At 26.2% G+C, this 27,429-nt stretch overlaps 1 protein-coding gene across 5 annotated transcripts; it reads right to left on the reverse strand.

Annotated features, from left to right (window-relative positions):
- Nucleotides 1-27,380, reverse strand: LOC147817009 (uncharacterized). Of its 5 annotated transcripts, none has more exons than XM_087153591.1 (8): nucleotides 26,303-27,380; nucleotides 23,977-24,112; nucleotides 21,341-21,441; nucleotides 19,461-19,511; nucleotides 15,436-15,574; nucleotides 8,610-8,698; nucleotides 5,428-5,526; nucleotides 1-3,283 (listed from the first exon to the last, which is right to left on the reverse strand). In XM_087153591.1, exons 2-8 carry the CDS (start codon nucleotides 23,993-23,995, stop codon nucleotides 3,101-3,103), a joined length of 681 nt encoding a protein of 226 aa, XP_087009717.1. In that variant the 5' UTR covers nucleotides 23,996-24,112; nucleotides 26,303-27,380; the 3' UTR covers nucleotides 1-3,100. The 5 variants fall into 5 exon arrangements, with proteins under 5 accessions (XP_087009717.1, XP_087009715.1, XP_087009727.1 ...); XM_087153589.1 differs by having other exon boundaries at nucleotides 27,102-27,376; XM_087153601.1 differs by having other exon boundaries at nucleotides 27,034-27,052.
- Between the last annotated feature and the right edge of the window lie 49 nt (nucleotides 27,381-27,429).

Below are 27,429 nucleotides of genomic sequence, written 5' to 3' on the forward strand. Positions count from 1 at the left end.
TTACAATAACAACTTTTATTGCACCTTTCTGTATAAGAACAATGAACTGAAATCGTACTTTATTACATTAAAGGGAAATAGAATTTATTATCAACTACGGTACATAATATTACGACACAACATCAACAGAGATAAATGGAACTTTTCATAAATATTATATCTTCTTTAAACTAGAAACACTATAGAAATGATGGGGGGAAAAAACTTGTACTAAAATTGAACCTTTTGTTCATATCAATTATTTCATTTAACAATCTGATTGCTATGTCAGATGCATGAAGCCTTGATAATGCATAAATCCTTTGTGGATTTTGTTAATATGCCTTTTCAATGAAAAATATGATTAATTCAGCTTTTATATTTTACATTGTTAGTAAACTGCTAGTGCAAAATAATTTATAAACCAACATGCAAAACTTATTTTAAATTTTTTTTTTCAGAGGTGAGTAAAGGCGTTAACTTTAGAGCAAATGCTTTTTTAAACCTTTGTTTTTTTCAAACTTGTTTTATCATAGAGTTCATGACATTTCAAAAATAAAATTCTCCGACTTTTCAACAATTCTAAACTATATTTTATCTATATATTGCAATATTTTGTCAGAAAAAAATGACTTTTTTTATTTGATGTTTCAACAAATTTTGAGAGTGGAAAAAAAACACAACTAAATAAAGACATTGCGTAAAACTATTGAATTGCGACATCGTTAAAAGGACTCCATTTAATACATGTTAGAATTATTTACTGTTACTGACAATTCTAAAATAGGTCATTCTTTTGGCATGCCTTTGGAGTTTTGTTTTTGTAGGGGAAAAAAATAACAGTCCCCTGAACATAAGTGCCATAATCAAATACAGTGCTAATCCTATAAGTTATTACAATAGGGTGTTTATTTTACCTCATTTAAATTTAAGCCAAAAGCATTATAAAAATAAAACATTTACACAATATGAGAAAAAATTGAAAATAATTTAGCAGAAAAAAATTTAGATTTCTCTGTGTACTGTGCAACACACATTTAATTTAATATCCAAAGACTGTAAACGCATCAGACAATTAAATCACATGTTTCGTCCACATTCTGCCAATAAATATTTATTGGAACAATTTTGCTGTATCATTTGAATTTAAAACACCTACTTAACTTTGATGATTGATTAGAAAACTTAAATGATCATCTTTTGAAAAGTATTAGCAATATCGTTAAGCAATATCTCTTGTCTTATTACAAATTTGTTTTTATTCGCAATTCAATATTTAGTTCCCTGCAAAGAAAAAAAAATCAATAGTAACATTGTCAATAGAACATTTTCTGTTATGTTCAACATAACAAATAACTTTACAAGTCAATTTGATAATTTCTTAGGATTTCCTAAGTTTATGAAATGCAACTTAAATTTAGTTTCATAAATTATTACTATTTCAATAAATTTTGATTATTTTTTAGCACATACGATAGTTTATTCATGAATTGTATAAATTCAAATTATTAGCAAAAGACTTTTAACGATATATTAACTTTACTTTCTAAAAATATTTTGAAAAAGCCATAGTAACTTTAAAAAAAAGGATAATATTAAGGGCAATTTTAAACAAAAAAAAATATTTTTGTTTTGAGAATTTTTTTGCATCTCTGAAGAATCAATTCCCTGTGAAGAAAAATAAATAAAAATGAAAAATTAATGCTTGAAAGCCCAAACCTTCTGAAAGACCAATTTGTTTTTATTGGTCATTTTAGACTTGAGTTATTAAACATTGACTTTAGATAGATCATTTTTATCAATGACATGTTTAACTGCAATTTGCAAAAAATTATTTTCATAAAAAGACTTCATAATAAAAAGGTCTCTAGAAATAAGACTTCATGAATCCTGCAATATATTAAAAAACCCTTTCAATAAAAAAAAAGAGATCAATAAAAAACCTCATCTTTATAAAATAAAGCAAAACCATACTTTATTTTTTTTTTAAATTAAAGAAAAAAGCATTAATTTAAATTAATACAACTGAGCAAATTGGTTACGAGACCAGATTATTGTTTCTGGATACAATTCTTTAATAAATATTTTATATAGGTTAAAAATATATTTCAATCAAACAGCAACATTTCAATTTTTTCCCTTATTTGCATGAGTTAAAATAAATTTGTAAAAAAAAAAAAAAGAAAAGAAAGAAAAGAAAAAAAAATATTTAAACACAAAACACAGGAGAATAAAATTTCAAAAGCTATAATAATTCCATAATAAGTTTAGTTTCTTACTCAATATACCAAATTTATGACAAAACAAATCAACAAAAGTATACAAGACTGAAATTGCAAGTAAGTCAACGATTTAATTTAAACATACTCCTCGAAAATGTGCAGATTCATAAAGGGCAGTACATTGCAAAAATCAGGCATGTAAAATTAAATTCTTTGTGATATGCTTCAGTGTCTTTAAACATTCAGAAATTCAAAACTTTAATAAGTAATTTAATTAAAGAATAGAAAGGGAAAAAATAATCAGAAAAGTAAAGAAAGTTGAACTAAAGCAAACTGAAAAATACGATGACAAATACATGATTACTTTCGTAATAATAATGTATAATATAATGTGATTATAATAATAATAATATGATTAATAATCATTATTTTATAAGTGATCATTTTTATATAAATGATAACTTTTATACAATATAAATGATTACTATAATATTAAATGGTTACTTTTAACAGGCTTGTATTTTAAGTTCTTTTGGAATCAAATGAAATAAAGAAATTTTTTGAAATTTTTATAAAACTCAAAATTAATAACGAAAGTAGACTTTTTTTTACGAGTCACGCAAAATACAAGATCACGAGGTTTATTCATACATAAAATGGATTATTTAAAAAATATTTCAATTTTCCTTAAATTCTGTTGTGTCAAGTAAGTCATCTGCACCCTTATCTATAGAAACAATTTACAACAACCAATTATGATTTATCCTTATTTGTGAAGTATTGCTACAACAACATTACAGCTTCATATTAACAAAGATGATAAAACTTCATTCTTCTTGAATAACTGGTTAAAAACATTACAAACATGAAATCTATGTCAAATAAACATGGTAGCATGTTTATGGTAGCCATGTACAATACTCTTGGGTGGGAAGGAGCTGACCTGACACTTGTGGATATTTAATTTGGAGTGCCCAATTATAACTTATTTGCAGGTAGACACTTTGGTATCGAGTGTCACTTTCGTAAGTATACTCTCCAACAGTCAACAGATGAAAATCTTTCAACCTAATCCAAGACACCTAAAAAAATAATAAATGTATTATATATATCTATTCATATGATTTATATCTACTAAATTTATTATTTATATCTAATCAATTCAGTACAAAGATATTTCAGGCACCAATACCTATTTAAAATTGGTGTTGTCTTTTTACCAAAACACCATTTAATATGCAAGTATCATGTGCAAGAAAAATGAGGAAACCTGGACAAGATATAATATACAGGGGTGATTGGGGGCCACTGAGTAAAATCATTCAAAAAATTAAGATCTTTATAAATTTAAAGAATTAAAATTTTCAAAACATGACATTCTAAATGCAGCATAATTTAAATGAATAATTATGTGCAAATTTACTTTTATCTCTAATCACATTTATCAATCTACCAGAAAAAATATTTACAAATGAAAGACATGCCAAGTATAAATTCTAGTTCTAATATTTTTAAGTAAAATATACAAGAATTTTTACAAATATATGTGATCGATGATTTCTTGAAACATCTGGACTTCAGATTTCCGGAAACTTTGAAAGATCCGGATATCAGGATTTTTTCAGGAACACAACCACCCCTGAATATGAAACTTTTCACACAGGGTACGTAGCCAAATCTTTTAACAAAAAATAAGCACCTTTTAAGCGTTTAAAAATATTTTTAAGCAATATATACATTAACAAAATGCAAAATAATTTTCAAAGACTTTAAATGATCGCGATAAAATAACTAGCCTCTGACAATGAACTCTTTTCTTGATTACATTAGACATTATAAAATGATCAAGAGATTTTTTGATTCGATATCAGAGGGTGGAAATGAGGACTGAAGCTGAGAATAATTTGCAAAATGCAGCAGAGTTGCACATAAGAGTGCAATAATCTCATTGAAACTCAGCTGAGTAGACGTACAAGAGCACTCGCAAGTATTTAATCAAATATGTAAAATGATTGGTGCTTTCGAGCACACCGAAATAGATTGTGGTTCAATGATTTGGGAAAACTTTGAATAAAACAATGAGAAAATCACGCTTTCGCATAATACATGGCGAAAATCAGCATAGTAAAGAAAAAAATTTCTTTTTCAAAAGGGAAAATTAAGCACTTTTTACAAACACCCAATAAAAAAAGCAGCTTTAAGGGCAGCTAAAAGTAGATTTAAATGACATTTTGTTAAAATTTAAGCAGAGCAAAGCTTTGAACATTCTTCAGGTTTGCTATTTGATTCTGAACAACTGGATTTGCATAAAAGAAGTCGAAACTAACAAAATAAAACTTTATTAACAAAATTAAAAAATTTAAATTTATTTAGTTATACCATTTTTAGAAAATTTCTACTTAATTTTTCGCATCTTTTTAACTGTCCTAAGGTACCCTACTAGGAGGTACACCTTGGGACAAATAACAAGGTAACTAAACATTTTTAAAATTTTTTCTATGACAGATACAAAATCAAAACCTAGTTAAAAATGATTTCAAATGTTTCACGAATACCTGGTAAAATTTTGACAATAATTAATTAAAATAAAATAAAAAAGTGTCCCAATGTGAGCCACTCTCCCCTATCTTTCTCCTTAATTAACACTTAATGAGTTATACAAAAGGTATGTTACTCCTCTAGAAAGATAATATAAGCTTGAACTTTGATTTTACATTATGAATTAGGAAAGAGTGCAGTACAAGGTGATGAAGTATAAAACTATTTTTTTTCTCTTTTTAAATCAAAGAATAAGTATATTGACATAACAATTATTATGTAATAAAATGACATAACAACTAGCAGTGAACATTATGAGCATCAAACTAAACTCCAATTTGCCAATTCACCATTCCAACTATATGATTACTTTAACAACTTATTTGAAATTTTGCACAGAGTGATATATTTGATGACAGCATAAAAATTATTTTAAAATACAAAAAGATTTACAAAGCTGCTGTCCTTTTACAAAGCAGCTAAAACTTATTGGCCATTCACAATAAAGTACCTTGCCTGGTTAATTTAGTGAACAATTCTGTATAATATTAATAAGAATCAAAAGTAGTGATATGAATGAGTTGCTTAAAAAACATACTGAATTGTGTATAAATTTTAACTAGAGCAATGTATTTACTATATATATATTCAGTAAGAAGAAAATATTGATTAAAAAAATGAAACAAACTTGAACGATGAATGTTTTTCCACCCCATCCAGGTGATGTTCCAATCATACTCATAGAACTTGCCTCATTCACAAAATTGTTCAGTCTGTGATACGCACCCTGAAAATGCAAACAATCATAATTGAGTACACTTTTTTATTATTACTTTCAAATTATTTGTAAAAATAAAAACAAACAAAAAAAACACATTTAATTCTAGTAAACCAAAGCCTAAAGAGCATGGCTCCAAGCCTTTTCAACTTATAAGCCATAAATATTCTTTGAACAATAAAATGTATAGTTTCTATATGACATCCTATTCTTAATTTGATAATGATTCTTTCTATCAATGCATTAAAAAAAATTATAACAGCACAGATTAAAAACTTAAATAATGATATCATATTTGAAATTTAGGGACCACTTTCAAAGCGTTTAGTTGAAGAGGTATTGAAGGTGCCAAAATCCTTTTTCAAATCACTACATTAGACTGTCCTTTCATAATATCATTTTAACAGGGTTGCCACTCAAATCTGGAGAAAAAAAAATTCCCTGTACATATTATACACAATATATTAAGAAGAAACACAACAATTTCTGTGTTCCTGTGTGAGCTAACTATATTAATTTAAATTGCTGGAACAGCTGAATACACTTAATGCTATAGTAAATAAATAGTTTAATGTAGCTGAAACATCATCCTTAAATATACCATAGATTATGCATTGAGAGGTCACTATTTTTTAAAAAGAAAATAAGAAACGAAATTCCCTGCATTTTCAAGTTTTCCCTGTTCTCCCTGTAGAGTGGCAACCCTGTTCAAGTTACCCTAGATAATTATAGATATAAATATTTTATCCACGTAACTTTTATATTGTTCATTTTCAAATAAAAATAAAAGGTTGAGAATCACATTTTTGCATCATCCTTCACACAATAACATGATGAATTAAAATCTCTATACACAAATATTGCACTTGCAAACAAAACCTTTTAGCTTTATAATTAATCAGTTATAAAAATTTTGATCAGTTTTCTTATCATTTAGAACTAGAACGATTGACGGAATGTAAATTTTTGAAGTTGAATAAGAGGTTCGTCACTTTGAGTAAATCTTTAGGTCGAGAGGGTGCAGGGAAGGGACAAATGTTTTTATTTCCTACTATGTGTCGGAAAGAATCTGTTTTCTGACAATAAGCTGCTGTCAAGCAAACATAAAGAAAGGGCTTGCTGAATTTGTTTTCTCTTTGAGTTTTGAGTGGGAAATGCATAGTATTCGCATATCAATGAACAAATAGAAGGTGAAAAAGAAATAAAAAAGAAAAATACATCCCTATACTTTACTAAAAAAAGTGAAATCGAAATACAAAATATTAATAAGAATACAAAAACGATAAAAATACGGCTATTGTTTATTCGATAAAGTAGTAATAATCAGTTTTCTGTGTGAAAAAGCAAAATGCTAAAATTTTAAAAAGAAAAAAGTTAAATTGTAAACTAAAAATAATGATACTATACTAAAAAAATATAAAAATTTAATGGTAAAATTTCAGCTACATAATGTTTAGATAAATTGTAACCATTTGTTAACTAGGCAGCTGTTAACTTAAACAGTTAGATAAAAAAAAAAGCTTGGAAACAATTTCAGAAATTGAAAATAAATTACTATTTGCTACATTTTATAAAATAGTTACCAATTTTATTTGCTTGAAAATTTAGAAAAATTGTAATTCTGAATAACTTTTAAAATTTCTAATACACTTACCAAAAACAAAGTTAAAAAATGATTAAAAGCAAACACATATACACCAAATTTAATATAACATAAAAGTAAAGATAATTTTAAATTTATCCTCGTTCATGATAACATTTGGAAATGTGACATCAAATCTACGGCAGCTTATAGGGGATCTATAAGCTTCTTGCTTAGAAAGTAACATGTCTTTTTCAGAAATTTCTCATTATGTTTCTCTAAAATAAGTCAGAAGATACACACGAGAAATTCGAGTAAAGATGTAGCCAAATGTTACTTATTCACAGCCCTAATAATTATATTTATTCTTAAGCTTATTAGCTTAAATTTATTTTTGTGTGTTTCATTTTCTTTGCAATGGTTTGATTCTGTTCGGAAAAATTGCTTTCGACATTTCATTTTAATAAATGTTTTAAATTTCACTATGAACATTTTTTCAGAAATATAATTTTCTTTCATTGACCAGGTTTTTTTTTAATACAATGAACTCTCGCTACTGCAATATCCAACAATAGCTCCCTAATAATAGAACATAGACAATAGAACAATAACTCCATTTATTACGTTGATATTTCGTGATCCCGACAAACTTGCATATGAATTAATGTTATGTTCCTCTCTATATTACGATATTCTCTGAAGCAATAGACTGCTGCAAAAAAAATTTTTTTCTAAATTTCAACCATATTTCTCCATTTATTATTGGTTTTCAAATAATGTAAAAGAATCTCATTTCATCATCTTTTGCCATTTTTTCCACCTTTTCTGACAAACGAAGACTCACTGCTGACCACCCCAAGAAGTTCCATTCTTAGAATTGGCTCCCTCATCTCCTTAAGGAGTCACAGATGATCTGATTTAATTTCCTTTATGTTAAAAGCTGATCATGAATCACAAATGACAGCAAGCATCACATTAACACCTGAAAGAGAATTTTTTTTCTGTAGAAGGTGGGTGGATCACGATTCACAAACGAAAATCCTTTTCATGCTTTGGAACGAATGCATACTTTGTTGGTTGACTTAACAGTCAAAAAAATTAATATACAAACAAAAATATCAGATGATTTTCAATGAAAACGGCTTTCAGGTATGCTTATGATCCTATTTTCTGGATTTATTTCAATTGTTTTTAATATTTTTATCCATAATTAACAATCTTCAAATTTTTTTTAACATAATATATAAGCGTATTTACAGTTAATACATACATAACATTTAACTAAAAAAAAATCTAATTGTGTCCCTAAAGTATGAAGGCCCTCGATATAACATCCCTCTACAACAATATATTTATTCGTTTCCCATAATATTGTTGTAGCGAGGTTTTACTGTATTATTTCTGAATCATGCTTACCACAATATGTGCGATCTGTTAGACATAGCACACTGACATAGTATCAGATTGATAAAAAACATTTATAAAAAAAGGGTCATTTTAAGAATCTTACTCTTCCAGTTGCTGAAATTCTTCCATGTATACCGCCTTGGTTAATTAGTTTACCAGATATACAAGAGTGGGAATTCATATCGGTATGACCTAATAGGAGGATAAAAACATACATTAAAGAAAATACTTATTATTGTTATATATAAACTTGCATTGTTATTATTATATTTAAAATTATGACAACAGAAAAAAAAACTTACATTTTTTTTATTAATTCCGCTAGAAAAAAAATTCCAAGAAAAATATATGTAAGTGTATTTTTTACTTTATTTTTTTCTCAAATTTTCTACAGACCAAATCTAACTTAGTAATAATCAATTGTCTGGCCTATCACAAGATAATCAGCCATTTTAAGGAATGTGGCATAAAACAAGCCAGAATGTTGAATAAAAGATTCTAAACTAGGAATTATTGAAAGTATAAATTAAATTTTAAGGACTGTATATGAAAAGTGGCTCTATTAACTGTGATCATAAGGTGTAAACAGTAGAATTTCTTTTTCTTAAAATCTATTTTCAACTAAGTAATTTTCAATAATGCTTGAGGTTCTTGAAAAAAAAGTCCCGCTCAAATAGACTGTTGACTGACAGAAATTTATGATAAAGAATCTACCAGACAAATCAGAAATTATTATATTCTGTTTACTGCATATAGATAGGAAATTAGAAGACCAGGATAACTTTAAAGAAACATTAATGTCAGAAAATACTATAAAATGCAATGAGATCATTATGTAATACTTGGTCAAGAATTCACACAGGCATGTTTCGCCACTCTTTCTATTAACTTCAGATTTGATACATTCTTATGAATACATTAATTACCAACCAGCAAGATAAGTTGAAAGCTTTTAATGGTTAAATATTTTTTCTTAAAATAAGGGGGGCAAAAAAGTTGTTGTGAAAGATCATGCAGGGTTTGAAAAAAACCGGGTATATTAGAAAAAACTCAAATTGCCTGGGTTTTATTGAAAAAACTCGGGGGGGAATTGGGTTTTATTTGAAAAACCCAAATTGGGTTCTTTCATTTAGTGCTCATAAGCTTTAAGTCTTACTGCGTAAATATTTTTATTAAAAAGTGTAGTATAAGCTTAAAAATAGAAATAAATCCAAAAAATTATTTTAATTTTGTCATATGTATTTTATATTATGCTTAAATAATGCATTATCACTAATACATATTTGAATCTTCTTTATTGTTAAGTACATAAAGTTTCACAATTTTTAACTCAACTTTATAAAAGATAAATGCAGAAATAAAAAAGGAAAAAGTTTATTATCCTTTTTTATTTCACACACATTTATTTACTATATTTATTAAACACATATATATACATATTACCTATTATAAAATTATAATCAGTAAATATTTATAATCAGTAAAAACTAAAGTTTCATCTGACTTTAATAAAAAACTGAAATAAATATTTAACAGACTTCCATGTTTTTATAATAAGATTAATAGAAAGTGAAATTAAAATTATGTATAATTATCAGTTACTTGTCCCATTTTTTTCAAATAATTAATCCTAGGAAAATGATTTCATTTTTAGATAAATAATTTTAAAAAGTTCTCTTATAAAAAGTTTTAGCTTATTTTTTGAAGCCAGAAAAATAAAACTGTTTAAATTTGTTAATGTATCACTTACTCAAAAAAATAAAAAATTTTCCTCCAATTTTTTAAACATAGGAATTAATAATAATAACCTATTTATTAATATATAAAGAATTCAACTAAATTTGAAAAATTGATCTTTTCAGACTATATTATTTAAATTTCTATTTGATTTAATTTCATTAAAATATTTCTTTGAAAAAACCCACTTAAAGTTTTCAATAGTACTATAAAATTATAGATTCAAGTGTTTCCTTTACTTTACAAATATTAATAACTTAATCATATAAAACATGCAACTCTATTTGACAAATTAATTCTGCACAATAAATTATATAGGATTAAATGTGCATCATTAAGTTTTAATAAAAAAAAAAAAAAATTTTTTTTGTTGAAAAAACCCACTTATCGTTCCAAGTGGGTTTTTTCAAGGTGGACCCACCCAATAAAACCTGGGCGGGTTTTTTCAAAGTGGGCCTTCTTGGCAAACCCTGTCATGCATTAATATGTTCTTGGTCAGAGGAGATTATATCCGTTATTTTTTTACTACAATTATACAAAAAAGTGATTCAAATGAAGATGCATTTTGGTGAGACTATTTTTAATGTAATCAGAGTTTTTATGCCACTAAAAAAGACCAGTTAAAATAAAATAATTTTTCAAAACTTGAAATAATATAAAAGAACCATAATGTTGTTAATTAATTACAGTGTATGATTGAATGTTAGGAACAATATAGAACAGCACAGTTTTGCACTTTTGAAGTTTGTTTGAAGAAACAGCTTTAAACTTTAGAAGTATGAAGAACAATAACTTTAAACTACTTAGAATAATCAATATCCGATCTTTTGTGTTTTTTTATTTTAAACTTTTACAACCAATTTCTCTTTTAATATGATTTGGAAAAAATTTCACAAATTTATAAAAAATATCAGCTAAAAAAGGATTTACCACAATTATTAAGAAATGTTTATTTTGTAGCAATTTAAAACACATTTCTGATATTTTGGAATTTCATTATTTTGGGTGCTTTAAATAGATGCATCTTATGAGAGTTTCTACTACTAATTTTTGGAGTCTTAAGGACTATTTTATTCATTTCTAATCAAAACAAATCCCTGTGCTCGGTATTGATAAGACACAGAGGGATTGCGAGCTCGCAGTCTCGAAGACACTGGACGTGCATCGTCCTTTTGACCAGGAGACAGTCGAGCTGAGAAGGAGAAATCTACTAGCATGGCTAATTGTGGGCTCCTAGGCCTTGTAAAAAGATTTATTTCTTATTAGAGTTTCTAACAAACACAATAAACATAATTCATTCCGAAATAGGAAGAAAAAAAAATAAAACTCTGTTCTATATAAAGTATTCTGTTTTTTCTTTTTTTTTTAAATTTAGGATTTTGTATATCAAAACATTGGAGTAGCCACAATTCAGAAATTATGGTCCTGACAGTTCAGCCAGGTGAGCAGAATTCTTTAAAGAAAAAAATATAAAACTTTCTGAACATAAATTAAAATTTATTTTATTCAACAAATTCTATGTAAAAAAATAATTTTTAATAACCTTTTGTTATTTTATTAATTGCGTGTCAATTTTTTCAAAATTTTATGGCAAAAAAATGCATTATTTTAAACTATCAAATTTTAAATGACACAATACGAAATTTGAACGAAATTGATCAAATAGTTTTTAAATAATAGATTTCTAAAAATATGGTTTTTTCTCATGTGTCATAACTCAAATTAATCAACCATTTTCGCTCAAATTTTGAACAGTTTAAATACATAGTTTATAAAATGCTGTGAAAATTTGTATAGCATACAATTTTATTTTTTTTCAAACCTTATTAAAATTGAATAAGGAACATTAATTGTATACATTAAATTTTTATTTAAAGAAACAAATTCTATAATTTTTGTTCATATTTTGATGGTCAAGAACTCTAAATCATTAAAAGTAAGGTCTGCTAGTTAAGAGAAAATACTTTTTTAGTAACTTGACCAATAGTTAGTGCTACTTAATCAACATTTTTGAAATCATAATTTTTGAATCTTTAAGATTAGCACCTAGATCAGAGAAATCAGATTATTGAACAAAAAGCTATTTAAGGTTAGTCAGGAGGTAACAAAAAAATTATAAATTAATTTTTAAAAAAAAGCCAAAAATTAACAAATAAAAGTAAGAATATAATAATATTAAATAAAAAATAATAATTTAAATTGAGTTATTCCTATTATTCTTTATTCCATCTATATATATATATATATATCATGGTGGCCACTCTAATCAGATTTCGAATTTCCCTGATTATTCTAGGTAAAAATCTTAATATTTCCAGGTCTGTATTTTTCTTTCCTTCTTATAAAGTGTAGGATGTGTACTAGAAAAGTATTGATATTATAAAATATTTTACTCAAAATGTTACTTTTTTAACATATTATCTTGTAAATATAATTCATTTTAACAATTTGGCAAGATTTTGTTTTTTTATTTTATTTTTTAATGTTTTGGTACAACATTAATTCTTAAAAAATGATGACATGTGGAGAAAATAATAGGTTTAGCTTGTAGATTATATTGCTTTCAATGAATAAAAATGTTTTTAATGTGCTATTTTAAGTAGTTTTTGCTCAAAGTGTATCTATTAAAGGGCAAAAACAGAATAACCAATAAAACCTTGGATAAGTATTGTTTAATATATTTTCATTAAGCAAAGGAAAAACGTTCCAGGTGATTATATATCAATAAGTTTTTATAGTTACAGTGGCTCCCAAAAGTGTTCATTCACTTTTTATAACTTTTATTGAAATAGGAAATAAAAATTCATTAATTAAAATGAATATTTCAAAATGGGTACATGATAATAAGATGTATAATCTATTCTTAGCAAAACTGTATGTAATATATTAGTTCAATACTTAGTAAATCAAAGCAAAAGTTCATTGTTAAGATATCAATAATCAAATTGTAACAAAAATTTTACCCCACGAAAGTCATCGTACACTTAAATGTTTTCGGATTTTAGAATTCAAATTATCGTCAATTGCTTTAATTTTCTTACTTAATTATTTATCACTTATTTAATTGTAATTTTCTCCCAAACTTATGATAGCAAAATTATATTTTAACTCTTGCTTGCTAATTCCATAACATTTTATTTTATCATTTAAAAACGGCTCGTGGCCGTAGTAAAACAATAAACCAAATTTGAAAGTTGATTATTTGCCATCATAATGAATCAGTAATGAATATTGTTAAATTAGTTTATTGTGTGCTATTGCACTGTAATATATGATAAAATGCTTAAAAGGACTTCGTATCAAAGATTAAAATTACAAAATTTGTGGAAAAATTCATAAATTCACAATTGAGTGTTGTAAAAGTTTCTGTAAAATTTAATAAAAAATATTCTGCTTGAATTTCGCCAAGGAAAAAAAAACTAGTTACATTTATTTACAAACTTATGAAAGCTATTGTAGGAAATGTAGGTATTATGAAAGGAAACTCAATTAAATGTTAATTTAACGAAAATGAGAATATTTTCTAATAAGCGGAGATTTTTTTGAAAGTGTACAATGACTTTTGCGGGATAAAGTTTTTGTTACTTTTTGATGATTGATTTCCTTAAAATAAACTTTTGCTTTGTTTTTAAAATAATCCATATTCCATCCGAATATATTTTTATTATTAAATATCCTTTCTGAAATATTCATTAATATCATATTTTCTTTAAACCAATATCTCAAGTCAAATTTTTAAATAATGTTGTCTTGAATTAGCATTATTATTTTAGGAGATTCAGTTTACAAAAATAAATGTCACAAATGCAAAATTGTATAATTTTTTGTTGTATACTCTATAGAGAAAAAAAATAGATAAAATTCTTTAAATTTTATACCTATTTGTTTTTCTTTTCTTATTTGAATTTAAAATATTTAAAGAATTCTTAACTAAACACATGGGTTTTTAGGTTAGCATGGTTAATTGTTTTTGTTTTAACAACTAGACTCTTATACAGTGCAAAACTAAAACACCAGATTTCATTTTCCTTCTTCCTACTAAACACGTATGAATAAAAAGAAATTTATATTTTATGTTTATACATCATGTAATATGTTTCCTATACATTCTTTAGTCTTTGTCTGCTTTTTAGGGTAATAGGAATAGTTTTGGAAATATCATCTCTGGAATGCAAGCAACATTTACAAACTTCCGATATTGTGATAACTATACAATTCGAATTTTGAATCAGAAATCAAATATTTACCGACAAAACAGTAAAATTAATTAATATATAGTTAGTTTATTAAAGAAACTTTTTTCTAATTTAAAATATGTTATAAAAGGTAAAATAAAATAGAGAAAAATAGTATTAATGCAACAATTGGTTTACAAACATTGCTGTTAGCAATTGTAAAAAAATTTATGATTAGTTTGTTTGCTAAGAAAAAATAATTTACAGATTTCTTTGAATGGGAGTACAAAAGCTTTTAGAAAAAGAGTGCAATATAAAATCTATTATTATTAAGTTATAACCAACAAATTTTTGGAGAATTTTATAAAGTTAAAAATACAAAAACATTTTGAATCATTTTGTCAATAACAATTAAATTAAATGACCAATTTGAAATTTTTCAAAAAGGAAGAAAAATGTAATGCATAGCTTCAGATATACGAATACATGACTTCAAAAACTCCTTATTATGCTGCTCAGAGATTTTCCTTAACTAAATTAAATAGCACAGAAATTTTTTTTAACTGAAACAAGTGATTCAAAAATTAGGGAGTGGAGTAGTGCAAATAAATTAAATGTCACATGACTTTCAGTCGCAAAAATTTTTTAACAGGAAACAAATTGATTAAGAAACAAGAATTTGACGAGAAAGTTTCTGTGAAATGGTTTCTTTAATGAAAATACAACATTGAAAAAACTCCTCGATCATAGAACTTTTGGGTATTGAAATTCTTGCATTACTTTCTAATTGAGTAACATTTGGTAGAATAAAGTTTGGAAAATCCAATGGGCACTCGATTGAAATTTTAGCAAAACAAAAACAGAGTGTTTGGCTTTAAGAAGAGAATTATTTTGGGGGTTATTGTTCCCTCTCTCAAAAATTTTTGAACTGAAAGATACATAAGAAAAAGAGCTTTGATCACTATTTCTCAAAATTTTTAATTATATTATTAGCAGTTTCAAAAAAGAAAGTTATACATACAATCCATAGAGGACTCACGTAATCAGCATCACTTAACCTAAGTGCACATTCAAAGTTAGCTTCAATAAAGGGAAGAAATTCTCTTTCAAAAAAAATTAAAGATTCTGCAGAAATAGATGTCTTATCAAACACCTCCTAAAACAATACAACACAAGATTAGAAAACACCAGTAATTGAATTAAGGCAATAATTATTAAATACAGTCATTAGTGCGACCAATACATCGATTTCATAGACACAATGTTACTTTAATGTGTGTTAGAAAATCTGAATTGAACTGTTGATTCCAATATAATATTTGATTAATTTTTTATATGAAAATTACATCAAATACAGGTGTTAAAATTTTTCGCTCTTTCAAACATTTGGTTTAAAAATAAGGAAAACATGAAAGCGCTCAGTAGTAGTAAGAATAATATTTTCAAATACAATAAAAATATTAGATGTTTTCATATATATGCAACATTTAGGAATATTTCCAATATGAAAGTTAACCTTACTTTTGATAAATATTGAATTGCTCATTCCAATATATCTTGAAATTTTTGTTTAATTTTATGTAAGAAAATCACATCAAAAACAGGAGTTAAGTATTTTTGATCTTTTTCAAAACAAAAATTTTTTCACAGGCAAAAATTCAATGGATAGCAAAAGTTTCATGGAAGTCCACCTATTCTTTTGAGGTTAATGCTCAATGAACATAGAGCATCTTGAATTCTACATGAAAGTACCATCATTTCTTAACCTAGACGTAATCTATGGTAAAAAGGATGGTGGAATATCAGTTACTCTTCATTATTAAGAATTAAAAATGTGTAACGCATTCTTATGCGAAGTCTTCAGCGTGCGATACATTAATAACATTAGTACATTTCTTTCATGAATCATATTTTTCTTGTTTAAAAATTGTACTTAATCTTTTTAAAAAGTGTTGTACTTATTTTGGAGATAAATCATGCATTCTTCTTGACTTTATTTTTGCTCAGACTTAAGAGCTTTCTGAACATACGTTATGCAGCAGAAATATATTATAATCAGCATAATAACATATGCTTAAAAGTTAAATTAAAAATTTAGCATACAGTAGATAGAATAATAATATTTTTGTCAAAATAAGTTCTACATTTATGAGTAAATATTTGCTGTAATTCTATATATTTATGATGCAGCAACTTCTTGTTCAGAAGTGCAATTTCATTTAGACCAAGCAGGACAGGTCACCATTTTGAGTGTTGATTTTATAGTTAAGTACCTATATATTCTACTCTAAGCAGAAGGCACAAAAATTTGTGAGTCAAAAAATCAGAATGGGTACTTGTTAAGTGGGAAAAAGCTTACAATTAGACTATAATACATTGTCTTAAGCAAATCTCACATAACAAATGCATTGTATGACATAAAAGATGACATCACGTGGGAAAATGGTAACACTAGCACCAATTGGAAATCAGATGTAACAGTGGGAGATGACAAATCATTTTCATGATACAATACTGACAGTTTGAGCAATTAAAGGCTCATATATGCATTAAAAAAATTTAATGCTGGTAAAACAAATGAATTATTCACTTCTTATTAGTTCTCATTGTAATTTTTTTTAAAAATCCCATGTTGTTGTGTGCCATTAAGGCACTCGGTGATGTAATTGTTCTTGTTTTTCAGTGGGCCATCTACAGCCAAGAATTCGACTTCTGCCACACCCATACGTCACACCTGTTTATAAGGCGGATCCATTCATACAACCTCTCATGTATCCACTTATAAAAATATATTCAAAGAATTGTTAAGGAAACAATTAAATTTTTGGTTAATAGATAACCAGAATAAGATTAAAAATAATATCTGGAATAGAATAAAAAAAAACATCATAAAAAATTAAATTAACTCAAAACAGCTTTTTTTTAGCTTTGCAGCTCTCTTTGAGAAATTTTTAATTCTTACCAAATCTGGCGATGACTGATCTGATATTTTAAGCATTTTGCAAAGATGGAAAAAAAGAAATGAAGGATAAGGTGAGAAGAGGAAGATATTCAGAGAGGCAAGGCTGCATTAGAAGTGGATATTTGGCATTGTGGTGATGAATTTGACAGATTTGTGATTGAGCAACAGGGAAAAAATAATGAAGGTGGTAATAAGAATATTATTTATGCAATTAAGGTTTCATCGATGTTTTGTATTGCTTGTAACATGTTCTGAAGAGATTTAATCATTAAAGTTTAGTTTTTAGATGGAGTTTTGAGTAATGCTTTTTGATTGGAGAAAGTATTATTGTTAGCATTATTACATTTAAGAAAGAGAATTTGAATATAAGTTGTTTTTAGTATTAAATAATGCAGTTGAGTGCTGTTTGTCAGCCTGAGTCAGTAAAGTAGTTATGAAGAGTTACTATTTTGTAAAAGAATGATTGTTTATTAATGAAATTAATATGGAAATGCTATGGTAAAATATAGCCTCGATACCATATTTTTAGTTGAGTTTTTACTTACTTATATTCAGGGGATTTTTATTTCTTTTACTTTCATGAAATTATGGGCATAAGAGGAACAAAACTGGACCCTGGGTAAAATATTTGATACAGAGTTGTCGCCGGCCAGCTGGCCGAGTGGTTAGCGTGCGTGACTGTGAAGCCAATGGCTGCGGGTTCGAATCCCGCTCTGGGCATGAATGTTTCTCTCTATCTGTGTTGCCTTCTGATGTGTGAATGTATGAACATGGCCTACCCTATGAACGAGTTTTTGTGTCAGTGTGGCGTGGGTAATGTTGCTCGCCTCTGTGACTTTGGTTCACAGGTGCCCACTGGGTAACGATAAATGAGCAACACTTCCGGCATCTTCTAAGGCGAAGAACAAAAGTTCAGTGCCTGCCGTTATTAAAAAAAAAAATACAGAGCTGCCATTCTTTAAATTGTATACAATGCTTTAGTTTTATAAAAACTTGTGGCCGAGTGGTAACAAAATGTTTGCCGGGTTGAAAAAAAATCTTAGATATCTTCCGTATTTTTTATTAAGTAAATGTATATTACTTGATGTTACCTAAAGGAGCTGGCAAAACTTTTTTTAAAGACGAATTTTCATTTAAATTGAAATTTTTTTATATAAATCAAATTTTTTTATATATACTAGCCAAATTATCTAATAAAATACATTAACAATATATCATGACTTAAAAGTACAATTTCAATAATAAAGATAAAATTGTTAATATTTCTAACTAAAATATTTTAAAAAAAAATTTTTTTTTTCATTATTACAAGCTAAACATCTAAAATTTTAATTACAGGAAGGCAATTGAACAGTTAGATACCCAGTGAAGAGTAAAACAGCTTAAATCAGAACACATTAAAGAAAAAAAAATTATTGAAGATTTTTATGTGCTGTCTTTCATTAATATTGTTCAATGCTAATGACATATTTAATTTGTTTTAAGAACACTTAAAGTATTTAAATAAACATTAAATTAAATGGGTATTATTAAAATATGTTAAATTCCTAGCTAATTGTTTTACATACAGCAAAAGAAAAATTAGTCTCTAGTTTAATTTATTTACTTGTCCATTTAGAAACATAATAATTTATATTTTTTGGATAAAACCTTTATTATCAATAAAATCAGACTAAAAAATCACACCTTAAAGATTATAATTACAAAATATTTTGACTTAATAACTTATTTAAAAAATCATTTAGTTTAAAACAGTGATTTTCATTAAAAAATATATCTATAGTTAATTCAAAACATGACTTAAATCAAGTGATTTAAATCATATCAACCTAGTATCCGAATAATAAGTTAATTTTGAGTTTAGTAGGGTTCCAATATTTGTTAAAGTTTTTGTTATGTAACAAGGAAGCAGCAGTAAAAATGGGCTAAATATAGTTGGCAGTGAAAAGAAATTGTCAAAATTATTCTGAGTTAGGGAGACAAAGTTGTTCGAAGAACTAAATAAAATTCCAAAGAAAAATATTTTATTCATGAATTTTTCAATATAAAGTAAAAACAAATGCATAAAAAACAAACATACCTTAGAATGCAATGAAGCAGGATTGGATCTCTTATTCACATTTGGAAACTCCTGATGGAGGAAAAAAAAAATTAAAAAGTATTTGGCGCACAATTGAAAGAGAAAAATATATAAATAAAATTAACAATGCACAATAATATTTAACTGAAACATATTATTAAACTATGAACATGATTTAATTAGGAACTCAATAGTTTCCAAGCAAACACTTTTTTACATAAGCTTTAAATAAATCAACTAGAAAAATATCAACTTTAAATAAATCAACTTATAAAAAAAACTGTTCAGAAATATTTTTATATTTAAAAATAAATAAAAATAAAAAAAGGAAGGAATGCTGGAAAAAATTTGCATGTCAAAATTCAAAGTTATGAGATTTCTAAAAAAATATATTCTTACAATTGAACTTACTTAAAACTTATTATTGAACTTGTTTTTCAATACAAATGAATTAATTAAGAGATCAAAGTATTTTTATTAGAAGAAAAGTATTAAACTTGATACTTTTTTGAGTAAGAACAATATAAAAATGCTTACACGATAAACTGTTTTATATAACTGCTTGTTACAAGCGACCATCGATAACATTTATAAGAAAAATTTACTTTAAAAGAAATAAATTTTCAAGTACTATGGATGAAAAACCTTTTTTGAATTGTAGATAAAGAAACAATTATAACAAATTCATAGGAGTGCAAAAGTAGGAAAAAAAGAAAAAAAAACAGGAAATTAAAATTTTCATTTGCTTCAAACTGTTAATCAAAAATTGAAAATTATTAATAATCAGTATGAGATGAATGTGATGATCTCACTTATAATTATTTTTATATGTTTTTCAACTTTTGAAATCATTTCTATCATAATAAACAAGACTTTGAAAACAAAATTGCTGCAATCCAATAATGTGAGAAAAATTATAAAATATATAAGTAAATGATGAGTACAGCTGGAAAATATTTTTTCTGGTATGTTTATTTTCTTAGTATATTTTATTTAAGACAGTTCAGGGGCTAAATTGAAAACGCTATAAGCCACTTTTGGTCAACCAGTCATAGGTGAATTCTTTAAATTTTTCAATCATACTTTTTCTTTTAATTTTTCGTTACAATTTTAGAAACTTCCGTACCATTCGAGTGGACACTAATGATAATCTTTTATGGTGTATTGCAACTTCAGGAAAAAGGGAGGTCACCTTACCTTCAATTTTTAAATTATTATTACAATCTCACTGATAAGTAAAGTTTAAAACAGTTTTAAGTCAAACTTGAAGGTGAAAAAAAAAATGCGTGTTCTTGCACCCACGAACAATTATTTGTGTTCCTTGCTTCAACGTAATACATTTCGTAGAATTGTGCTTTAAAGGGGAAAAAAAGTGACAAAAAGTGCGAAGAAAAAAAAATGATTTATTTTAAAACAATTAACATTTAGTTACTATTTTTATTATAAGAAGTAAAAAAAAAGAAGAGGTAATTGAAAATAATAATAATAGTCTATATTCAAGGAAATATTTTGAATGGGCAATTAACTTACTAAAAAATTTAACTCTTATTTGCGTTTAACAATATTTTATCATTTTACATAAAACAGTAAATGAATTAAATTATCTTCATCATTCTCTAAATAAATTTTTTAAGAAGTACACCAGATCACTATGAAGCATCTTGAAAGAAAAGACAGCAATCCATAGAAAAATTAATTTCCTTATAATAAAAAAAGTCCCAACAAAAGGCTGAGATATTAAAAAGCATTTTTAAAAAAAACTAATACAGAAATTTAATTTTAAAAAAAATTCCCAGTTCCCACTCTTTTAAATGTCATTGTTTGATAATTAAATAATTGAAATAAAAAAAGTCTCAACTCAATAAGTATCATTCTTTTACCATTTGAATGCAAAAATATTTCGAAGATTGTAAGAGAAATAGACATAAGGACTGAGCTTGAGTTTCCCTAGTGGTTATCTGATCTCCAAAGCAGAACATACCTAGAAGAGAGATTTTAAAATATATTTAACATTTATACAAAATGTAGAAAAGAAATACTATTTAATTTTTTAAAGGTATAAAAGATGTTAACCAAGTCATATACAGACAAATATATAAAATTTTTATATAAGAATCCTAGTTTGAATAAATACATAATGGACAATTACAGTATATTATTTTCAGTTCTAACTGATTGGAAATTCTCTCCTGAATCCGAAAATATAATTGTTTTTTCCTCAAATGCTTATTTGTTTAATTATTAAATATTATTAATTTTTCAAAAAGATCTCCGTAAATGATGCAATCAAAAACAATCCTTGATTGGTTATGACGTCACATTTGCTGAATAGAAACATGCCTCCTCCATCCGCTAAGGATATTTTAATGCTCTTTTAATTTTGATATCACTTATATCGTTCGAAAATTCTTTGTACATTATTAGTAAAAATTCTAAGAATTAAATTTATGGTGTTGACAGTGTGTGCAAAATGGAAGAAGGATTTCAAAACTTCAAACTGTTTGTTTATCACTAAAATAACTGAAGAAATGGTTATTCAGCTCTTTACAGAGAATCAACTTCTCCTATTCTCTAAAATCAGTGGTGTTAAAATTCATAGAAAATTTTGTTTAATTTCATTTCTTCAGTTAAAATAATGCTCCATTGCAGCTTAATTACTTAATTAAAATCAGTTGCACATTGGATAGAGGTAGTATACATTTAGATATAGTGTGGATGATTTTATAATTTGGTATTGCATGAAAAAAATCAGTGTTTTCATAAATCTAGTTCATTAAAATATTTCTATCGACCATCGTTTCAATCTATGCACTAATGTTCAAAAATCAAAAGGTAATGTAATACATTTCAGCTCTTTTTTTCTGAACTAGAGTTGAAGTATTTTCTTTAAGTAAATATTTACTAATGCAGTGCGTTTTTTCTTCTTTTTTTTCTATATATTAAATATACATTAAGACTTATATTTATTCTCAATATTATTCTTTGAGTAAATAGGAATTTTGCTATAGTTAGAAATTATTTTTAAATTTATAATTTTTAATTCCTTTTTCTGCTATATAGTATTTATAAAATATGGTTACTGTAATTATTTATGCACACTATTTGTCAGTGCTTGCAAAGAAGAATTCTAAAATAATAAAATTACTTCATGATACATTTCTAAAGAAAAAAATTCATTAATTAAAATAGGAAGAAAAGTCTCAGGTTAAGCATCCGATATCGCCGAAAACGAATCAACACTTTCAAGAATTTAGTCAATTGAAATATATCTGCTCCTCATCATCATCTCCACGTTCTATGTGCTTATACTTAAATTTTCCTTAATGTAATTTAATTTAGCCACATAATTTCAGCGTATAGCATCAAACTAGACGGTTTCACTTAAGTTAAAGAATTAATAAAAAAAACTTTTGCAAAATGAAAAGAAATTGTTTTAATTATTTATTAAACAATTAAAGAGACAGTAATGTTTTCTCAACATTTTTATTCTTTGAGTGACTTTGCTGCAGTGAAAAATTATTTTTATATGTGTTTATGAAATTTAATTCTTGTCTTTGTAATGTGAATAAATGCATATGTTTATTTGCAATACTCTTATGACATAGATTAACACAATTAAAATAAAATGTACAGCAATATATTAATTTCATTTTTCTTTCTTCTTACCTTTTTTGTTTGAAAGAATGAATTAAAAGTTTTACTGAGATCACAAGTTTTTAAAAAGGCTACTGCTATGCGGAAGATAATTCCCTGCATTAAATTAAATAAATAAAGTCAGTAACTTAAGCTTTTCTACATTTTTAAAACCGAAAATTATTCTATAAAAAGATTGATTCAACATTTCTTTCACTTAACATGAAAATAAATCTTTGAAATTAAATTGAAATAAATTTTAAAATTAAGTTTAACATGGTTAAAAAATATTGAAAAACAAATTTATTATTTTGTATTTATAACACATCATTTTAATAAGTAATATCTGAAATCCATAATTCATTTTAACACCTTTTTATTGAACTTAAAATTTTTAATTATTCAGAACTAGAAAATCTTGCCAACTATTAACAAATGTTTCAATGGACACCATTGAAATTTAAAAATATTATAAAAATATGTTATATTAAGCTCACATTTTCGTTAAGCTGCATATTGTTCAGCTTGAAAGAAAATTATAATTTTATTTATTTAGAGATTTGTTTTTAATAATTGTATGATAACATTAACCATAATATTCAGAAGCTTTAGTTTTGTTATTGAAAAATATTTATAAATTGTACTGGATTTTCAATTGGTAAATTTAAAATAAATTAACTAATTTAAATCAAATTAAGCCTTTCAAATAATGATTTTTTTATCATTTATTTTAAAATCTAATTTGATAGTGGATTTTTAAAAATAAAGAAGTCAAGTTAAACATGAGAAACACAGAACAAATTGCATACCTAATATTTTAACAATTTTATGCACATAAAATATTTTTAAATACAAAACTCAGGAAAGAAAAAAAAGATTTTACCATTATTTGTGTTTAGCATTTTCTTGATGCTTATTTGACCAAGCAAATAACTTAATACTATCAAGAGATTTACATAAGCTTTGACTGTTGCAGTCTCTCCGACACCTTGTGGGCCACTCAAAGTAAGGAAACACTCCTATATTAAACAAAAATGTACATCAATTTTTGAACAATGTGTTACAATAATAAACCGATTTGAATCAGCTTGATCTAAATTGCTACTAAAATCATATTTAAATCATTTGGATTTCCTTTTTAAAAAAATCACAACTTAAACTAGAAGAAATAATCTTTTTAATATGTATAATTTTTTAGTAACATTTAATAAAACTTTTTTACATAAAATAAAATCAGTTTCTATTTTTGAATTTCTGTTTCTGTAGCATCATAATTGCTCTTTATTATTATCATACTACTATTATCAGAACTATTCAACATAGCAAACAAAAATAAAGTGAAAAAATATTTTAAAAAACATGTAACTTTTTTCTTAAGCAACAACCAATTGATAGGACCTTCACCTACTAGTTAATTTGATTTGGCACCATTTCTGATGCAAAAAATTAAATAAATATTATAAAAAGAAAGCTTTTGATTAAACTAAGAAAAAAATTCTAGTATTTTCATAACATTAATTATGAAATCCTTAGTCAGGCAGAATCTTCCTTTATTTTTTCGAGGAAACTATTTTAACTGGCAAAAGTTTGAATTTTAATTTTTCTTTCTTGTAGCAACAGATGAAAAAGCAATTGCTTACTTATGCCTCTGAGAGATGTTTATTTATAATTTACTGTGCATGACTTAGTATACACTCAAAAATTAAAAAGAATTTTGGAGAATGAAAAACCAGAAAATATATTTGAATAAATAAAATTTTTCAATAGATTCTAACAATGTAAGTCCAAAATAAAACAAACTTATTTACCAAGATAACTTGAATTAATCAACAACACAAAAAAAATGGTAGGTTCTTCTTCTTACTTAATAAAGTGTAACTCAGAGTTTGTTCATTAGAAAACAGAATTTCAATACAATCAAGCTACCGGGTCTAACCCCACTATCAGATCTTACCCTTTTCTTCCCAACATATATTTAATTAAAAATATCACCACTTAAAATTTGCTTTACTGCATTTGAATGAAAGGAAAAGTCTTTTCAATAAAAACAAAAGGTGGATATTTCTGTATCATGATCTGTTGTGCTAACTACAATTGACAAGGTGACAAATAGATTTGAAACTAGCAATTTAAAAAACAAAACAAAAAACAAGTAGATGTTCCAGGGATTGCTACGAGTCATACTTTACAAGTTGATCCCCTTTTGTGATGTTTTTATAAGTTTGTCGCAGGCCACTGCTGGAAGTTCCCAAGACTTGACGATTATTCTGCCACAGATTACAGCACGAAAATCTACCCAACAAGAGAGCAAATTTATTCTGTTTATTAATTACATTCTGAATCTTTACTTGTACTTCAGAAACTTTTTTTTTATGAATTGCAAGCTCTTCTTAAAAAAAAATAGTTCACCAAACATCAAATTTAATTATTTTTTACCACAATACAATAACCAAATTAAGTGATATTGATTTTTTTATGCAAATAAAGGGATAATGAGAAACCACAACACTGAGGAATAATATGAGCAATTGCTGGAAAATCTTTTTAAACGAAAGAAAAAATTTTATTAAAATTTAAAACAATATATCTCAGTAAAAGAAGAAAAAAAAATCAAGCACATTTTACTACTGTGAAATATATAGCTAATCGAACAAAGGATTGGTAAAAGCTTGATCTGTAAGAAACAAATAAATAGAGTAAAATAAAGTCAGGGGTCTGTCCATGTCAAATTTACTACCGTTTAGCGGTATCTTCACAAATTAAATTTTAGGAGAATAGGTAGTCTTATAATACTTTTTCTTCAAATTTTATATTTTGTCCCGTAAGAAATAATAAACCATATTTTTACCACATTTTTGTGTTAATTTTTTAAAATAATTCTTAATTTTCACAAATTATGTCAACATTTTCACAAAATAGGTACCTCAGAGAAAAACCTAGTTAGGCCCCTGAAAGCTGTAACCATAGTTTCAAGTACTATTGATATTAAAACAAATTTGATACAGTGGAGCATCGTTTCTACGACGCCGAAGGGATCACCGAAAAACGTCGTATAATCGATTTTTACTTCTAAAACTTTAACTAACTCTGTTTTCAGTTAATTTTAATGTTTAACGTGTTGATTTACATAAATTTCTAAATTAGACAAAGCAAAACAAACAAATAACCAAAGAAGAAAAATTGCAGTGAGCAATTTGAATGTATGTTACCTTTAATTATATTTTCTTGCTATTAGTCTCTACAATGCTTTGAATAGCAAATTGAACTTACTGCTTTCTATGATGCAATTTTAGATTTCTAATCACGGCCAAATCTAATGGCTGAAGCGCGCTTGTGCAATTTGCAGGAAAAAAGAGAGCTTTTACATTTTCCAAAATAATTAGTATCGATGGGTGAGCTGGACATTGGTCGATGAATAGCAAAATGTTTCGTTTTTGCCTCTTCATAACATTGTCTAGTTTTTTCAGTCATCTAGTAAAAATTACGGTCGTCATCCAAGCATTCTTGTTAGCACCCTTTTCTGTATCATTCATGTTGGCAAATTCCGCCCTTTTTTAAAATACACAAGAAAAAATAAAAAATTAAATAAACGTGAACAAAATCTAAAAATCGACGTATAACCGATTCTATGCGCCGTATAAACGATATATTTCTACATTAAAATGAATAGGAATGATTTGAGACCACACTAAAACGTCGTATAAATGTAAGCATCGTATAAGTGATCGTCCTATAAACGATGCTCCACTGTATTTCAATATAATTCTTAGATATTTTACATTACTCCATTTGGATCAAAAATTACTAAACATAAAATTAACTACAAGATTTCATTTTTCACAAGAATAAAGCTTAAAAATTCTAAAATATACTCCAGATCAAGAATAGACAGGAGTTCAAGATTTGCTCTGTTATAAATCAACTTATAACATTGACATACAAAGAGAAATTAATAGTTATAATTTCAGAGAAAAGGAAGCAGACGAGTTGTACAATGCTTAGTCTTACAACATTTGTCGGCAAGAATTCTTCGACCCATGTTCAGAATGATCCTTTCCGCCCTGAAACAAATCTTCGTGTTTCGACTTTTGTGAAGTCCATAATAAAGTAGTCTTATAATCAAAGTAGTTTTAAGATTTCGCTTTTGCAATGTATGCAACACTTTACTGGTGTTTGTTTCACTTATTTTTTGCATGCTTGTGAGCTCAATTACATAACTACGGCTTAAAGTAAGTTTAGTAAAATTCGAACTTGCTTATACTTAACAGTTTTTTAGCTTTATGCTGCAAAATTATGAGCTTATGGCTTTTTAACACATTGCAGAGATTTTAACTGT

The sequence above is a fragment of the Parasteatoda tepidariorum genome, chromosome 1, assembly GCF_982258835.1.
Source record: "Parasteatoda tepidariorum strain Cologne lab strain chromosome 1, Ptep-v5.0, whole genome shotgun sequence".
Classification (NCBI taxonomy): domain Eukaryota; kingdom Metazoa; phylum Arthropoda; class Arachnida; order Araneae; family Theridiidae; genus Parasteatoda; species Parasteatoda tepidariorum.

Coding starts and splice junctions, on each gene's coding strand:
- LOC147817009 (XM_087153580.1), bottom strand. CDS start 26,106: ATGCTCCACTGTATCAAATTTGTTTTAATATCAATAGTACTTGAAACT. Junction 24,113..26,016: donor TAACTAGGTTTTTCTCTGAG/GTACCTATTTTG, acceptor TGTTTAATATAG/GAGTGTTTCCTTACTTTGAG. Junction 19,512..21,340: donor AATATTTTTGCATTCAAATG/GTAAAAGAATGA, acceptor TTCCTCCATCAG/GAGTTTCCAAATGTGAATAA.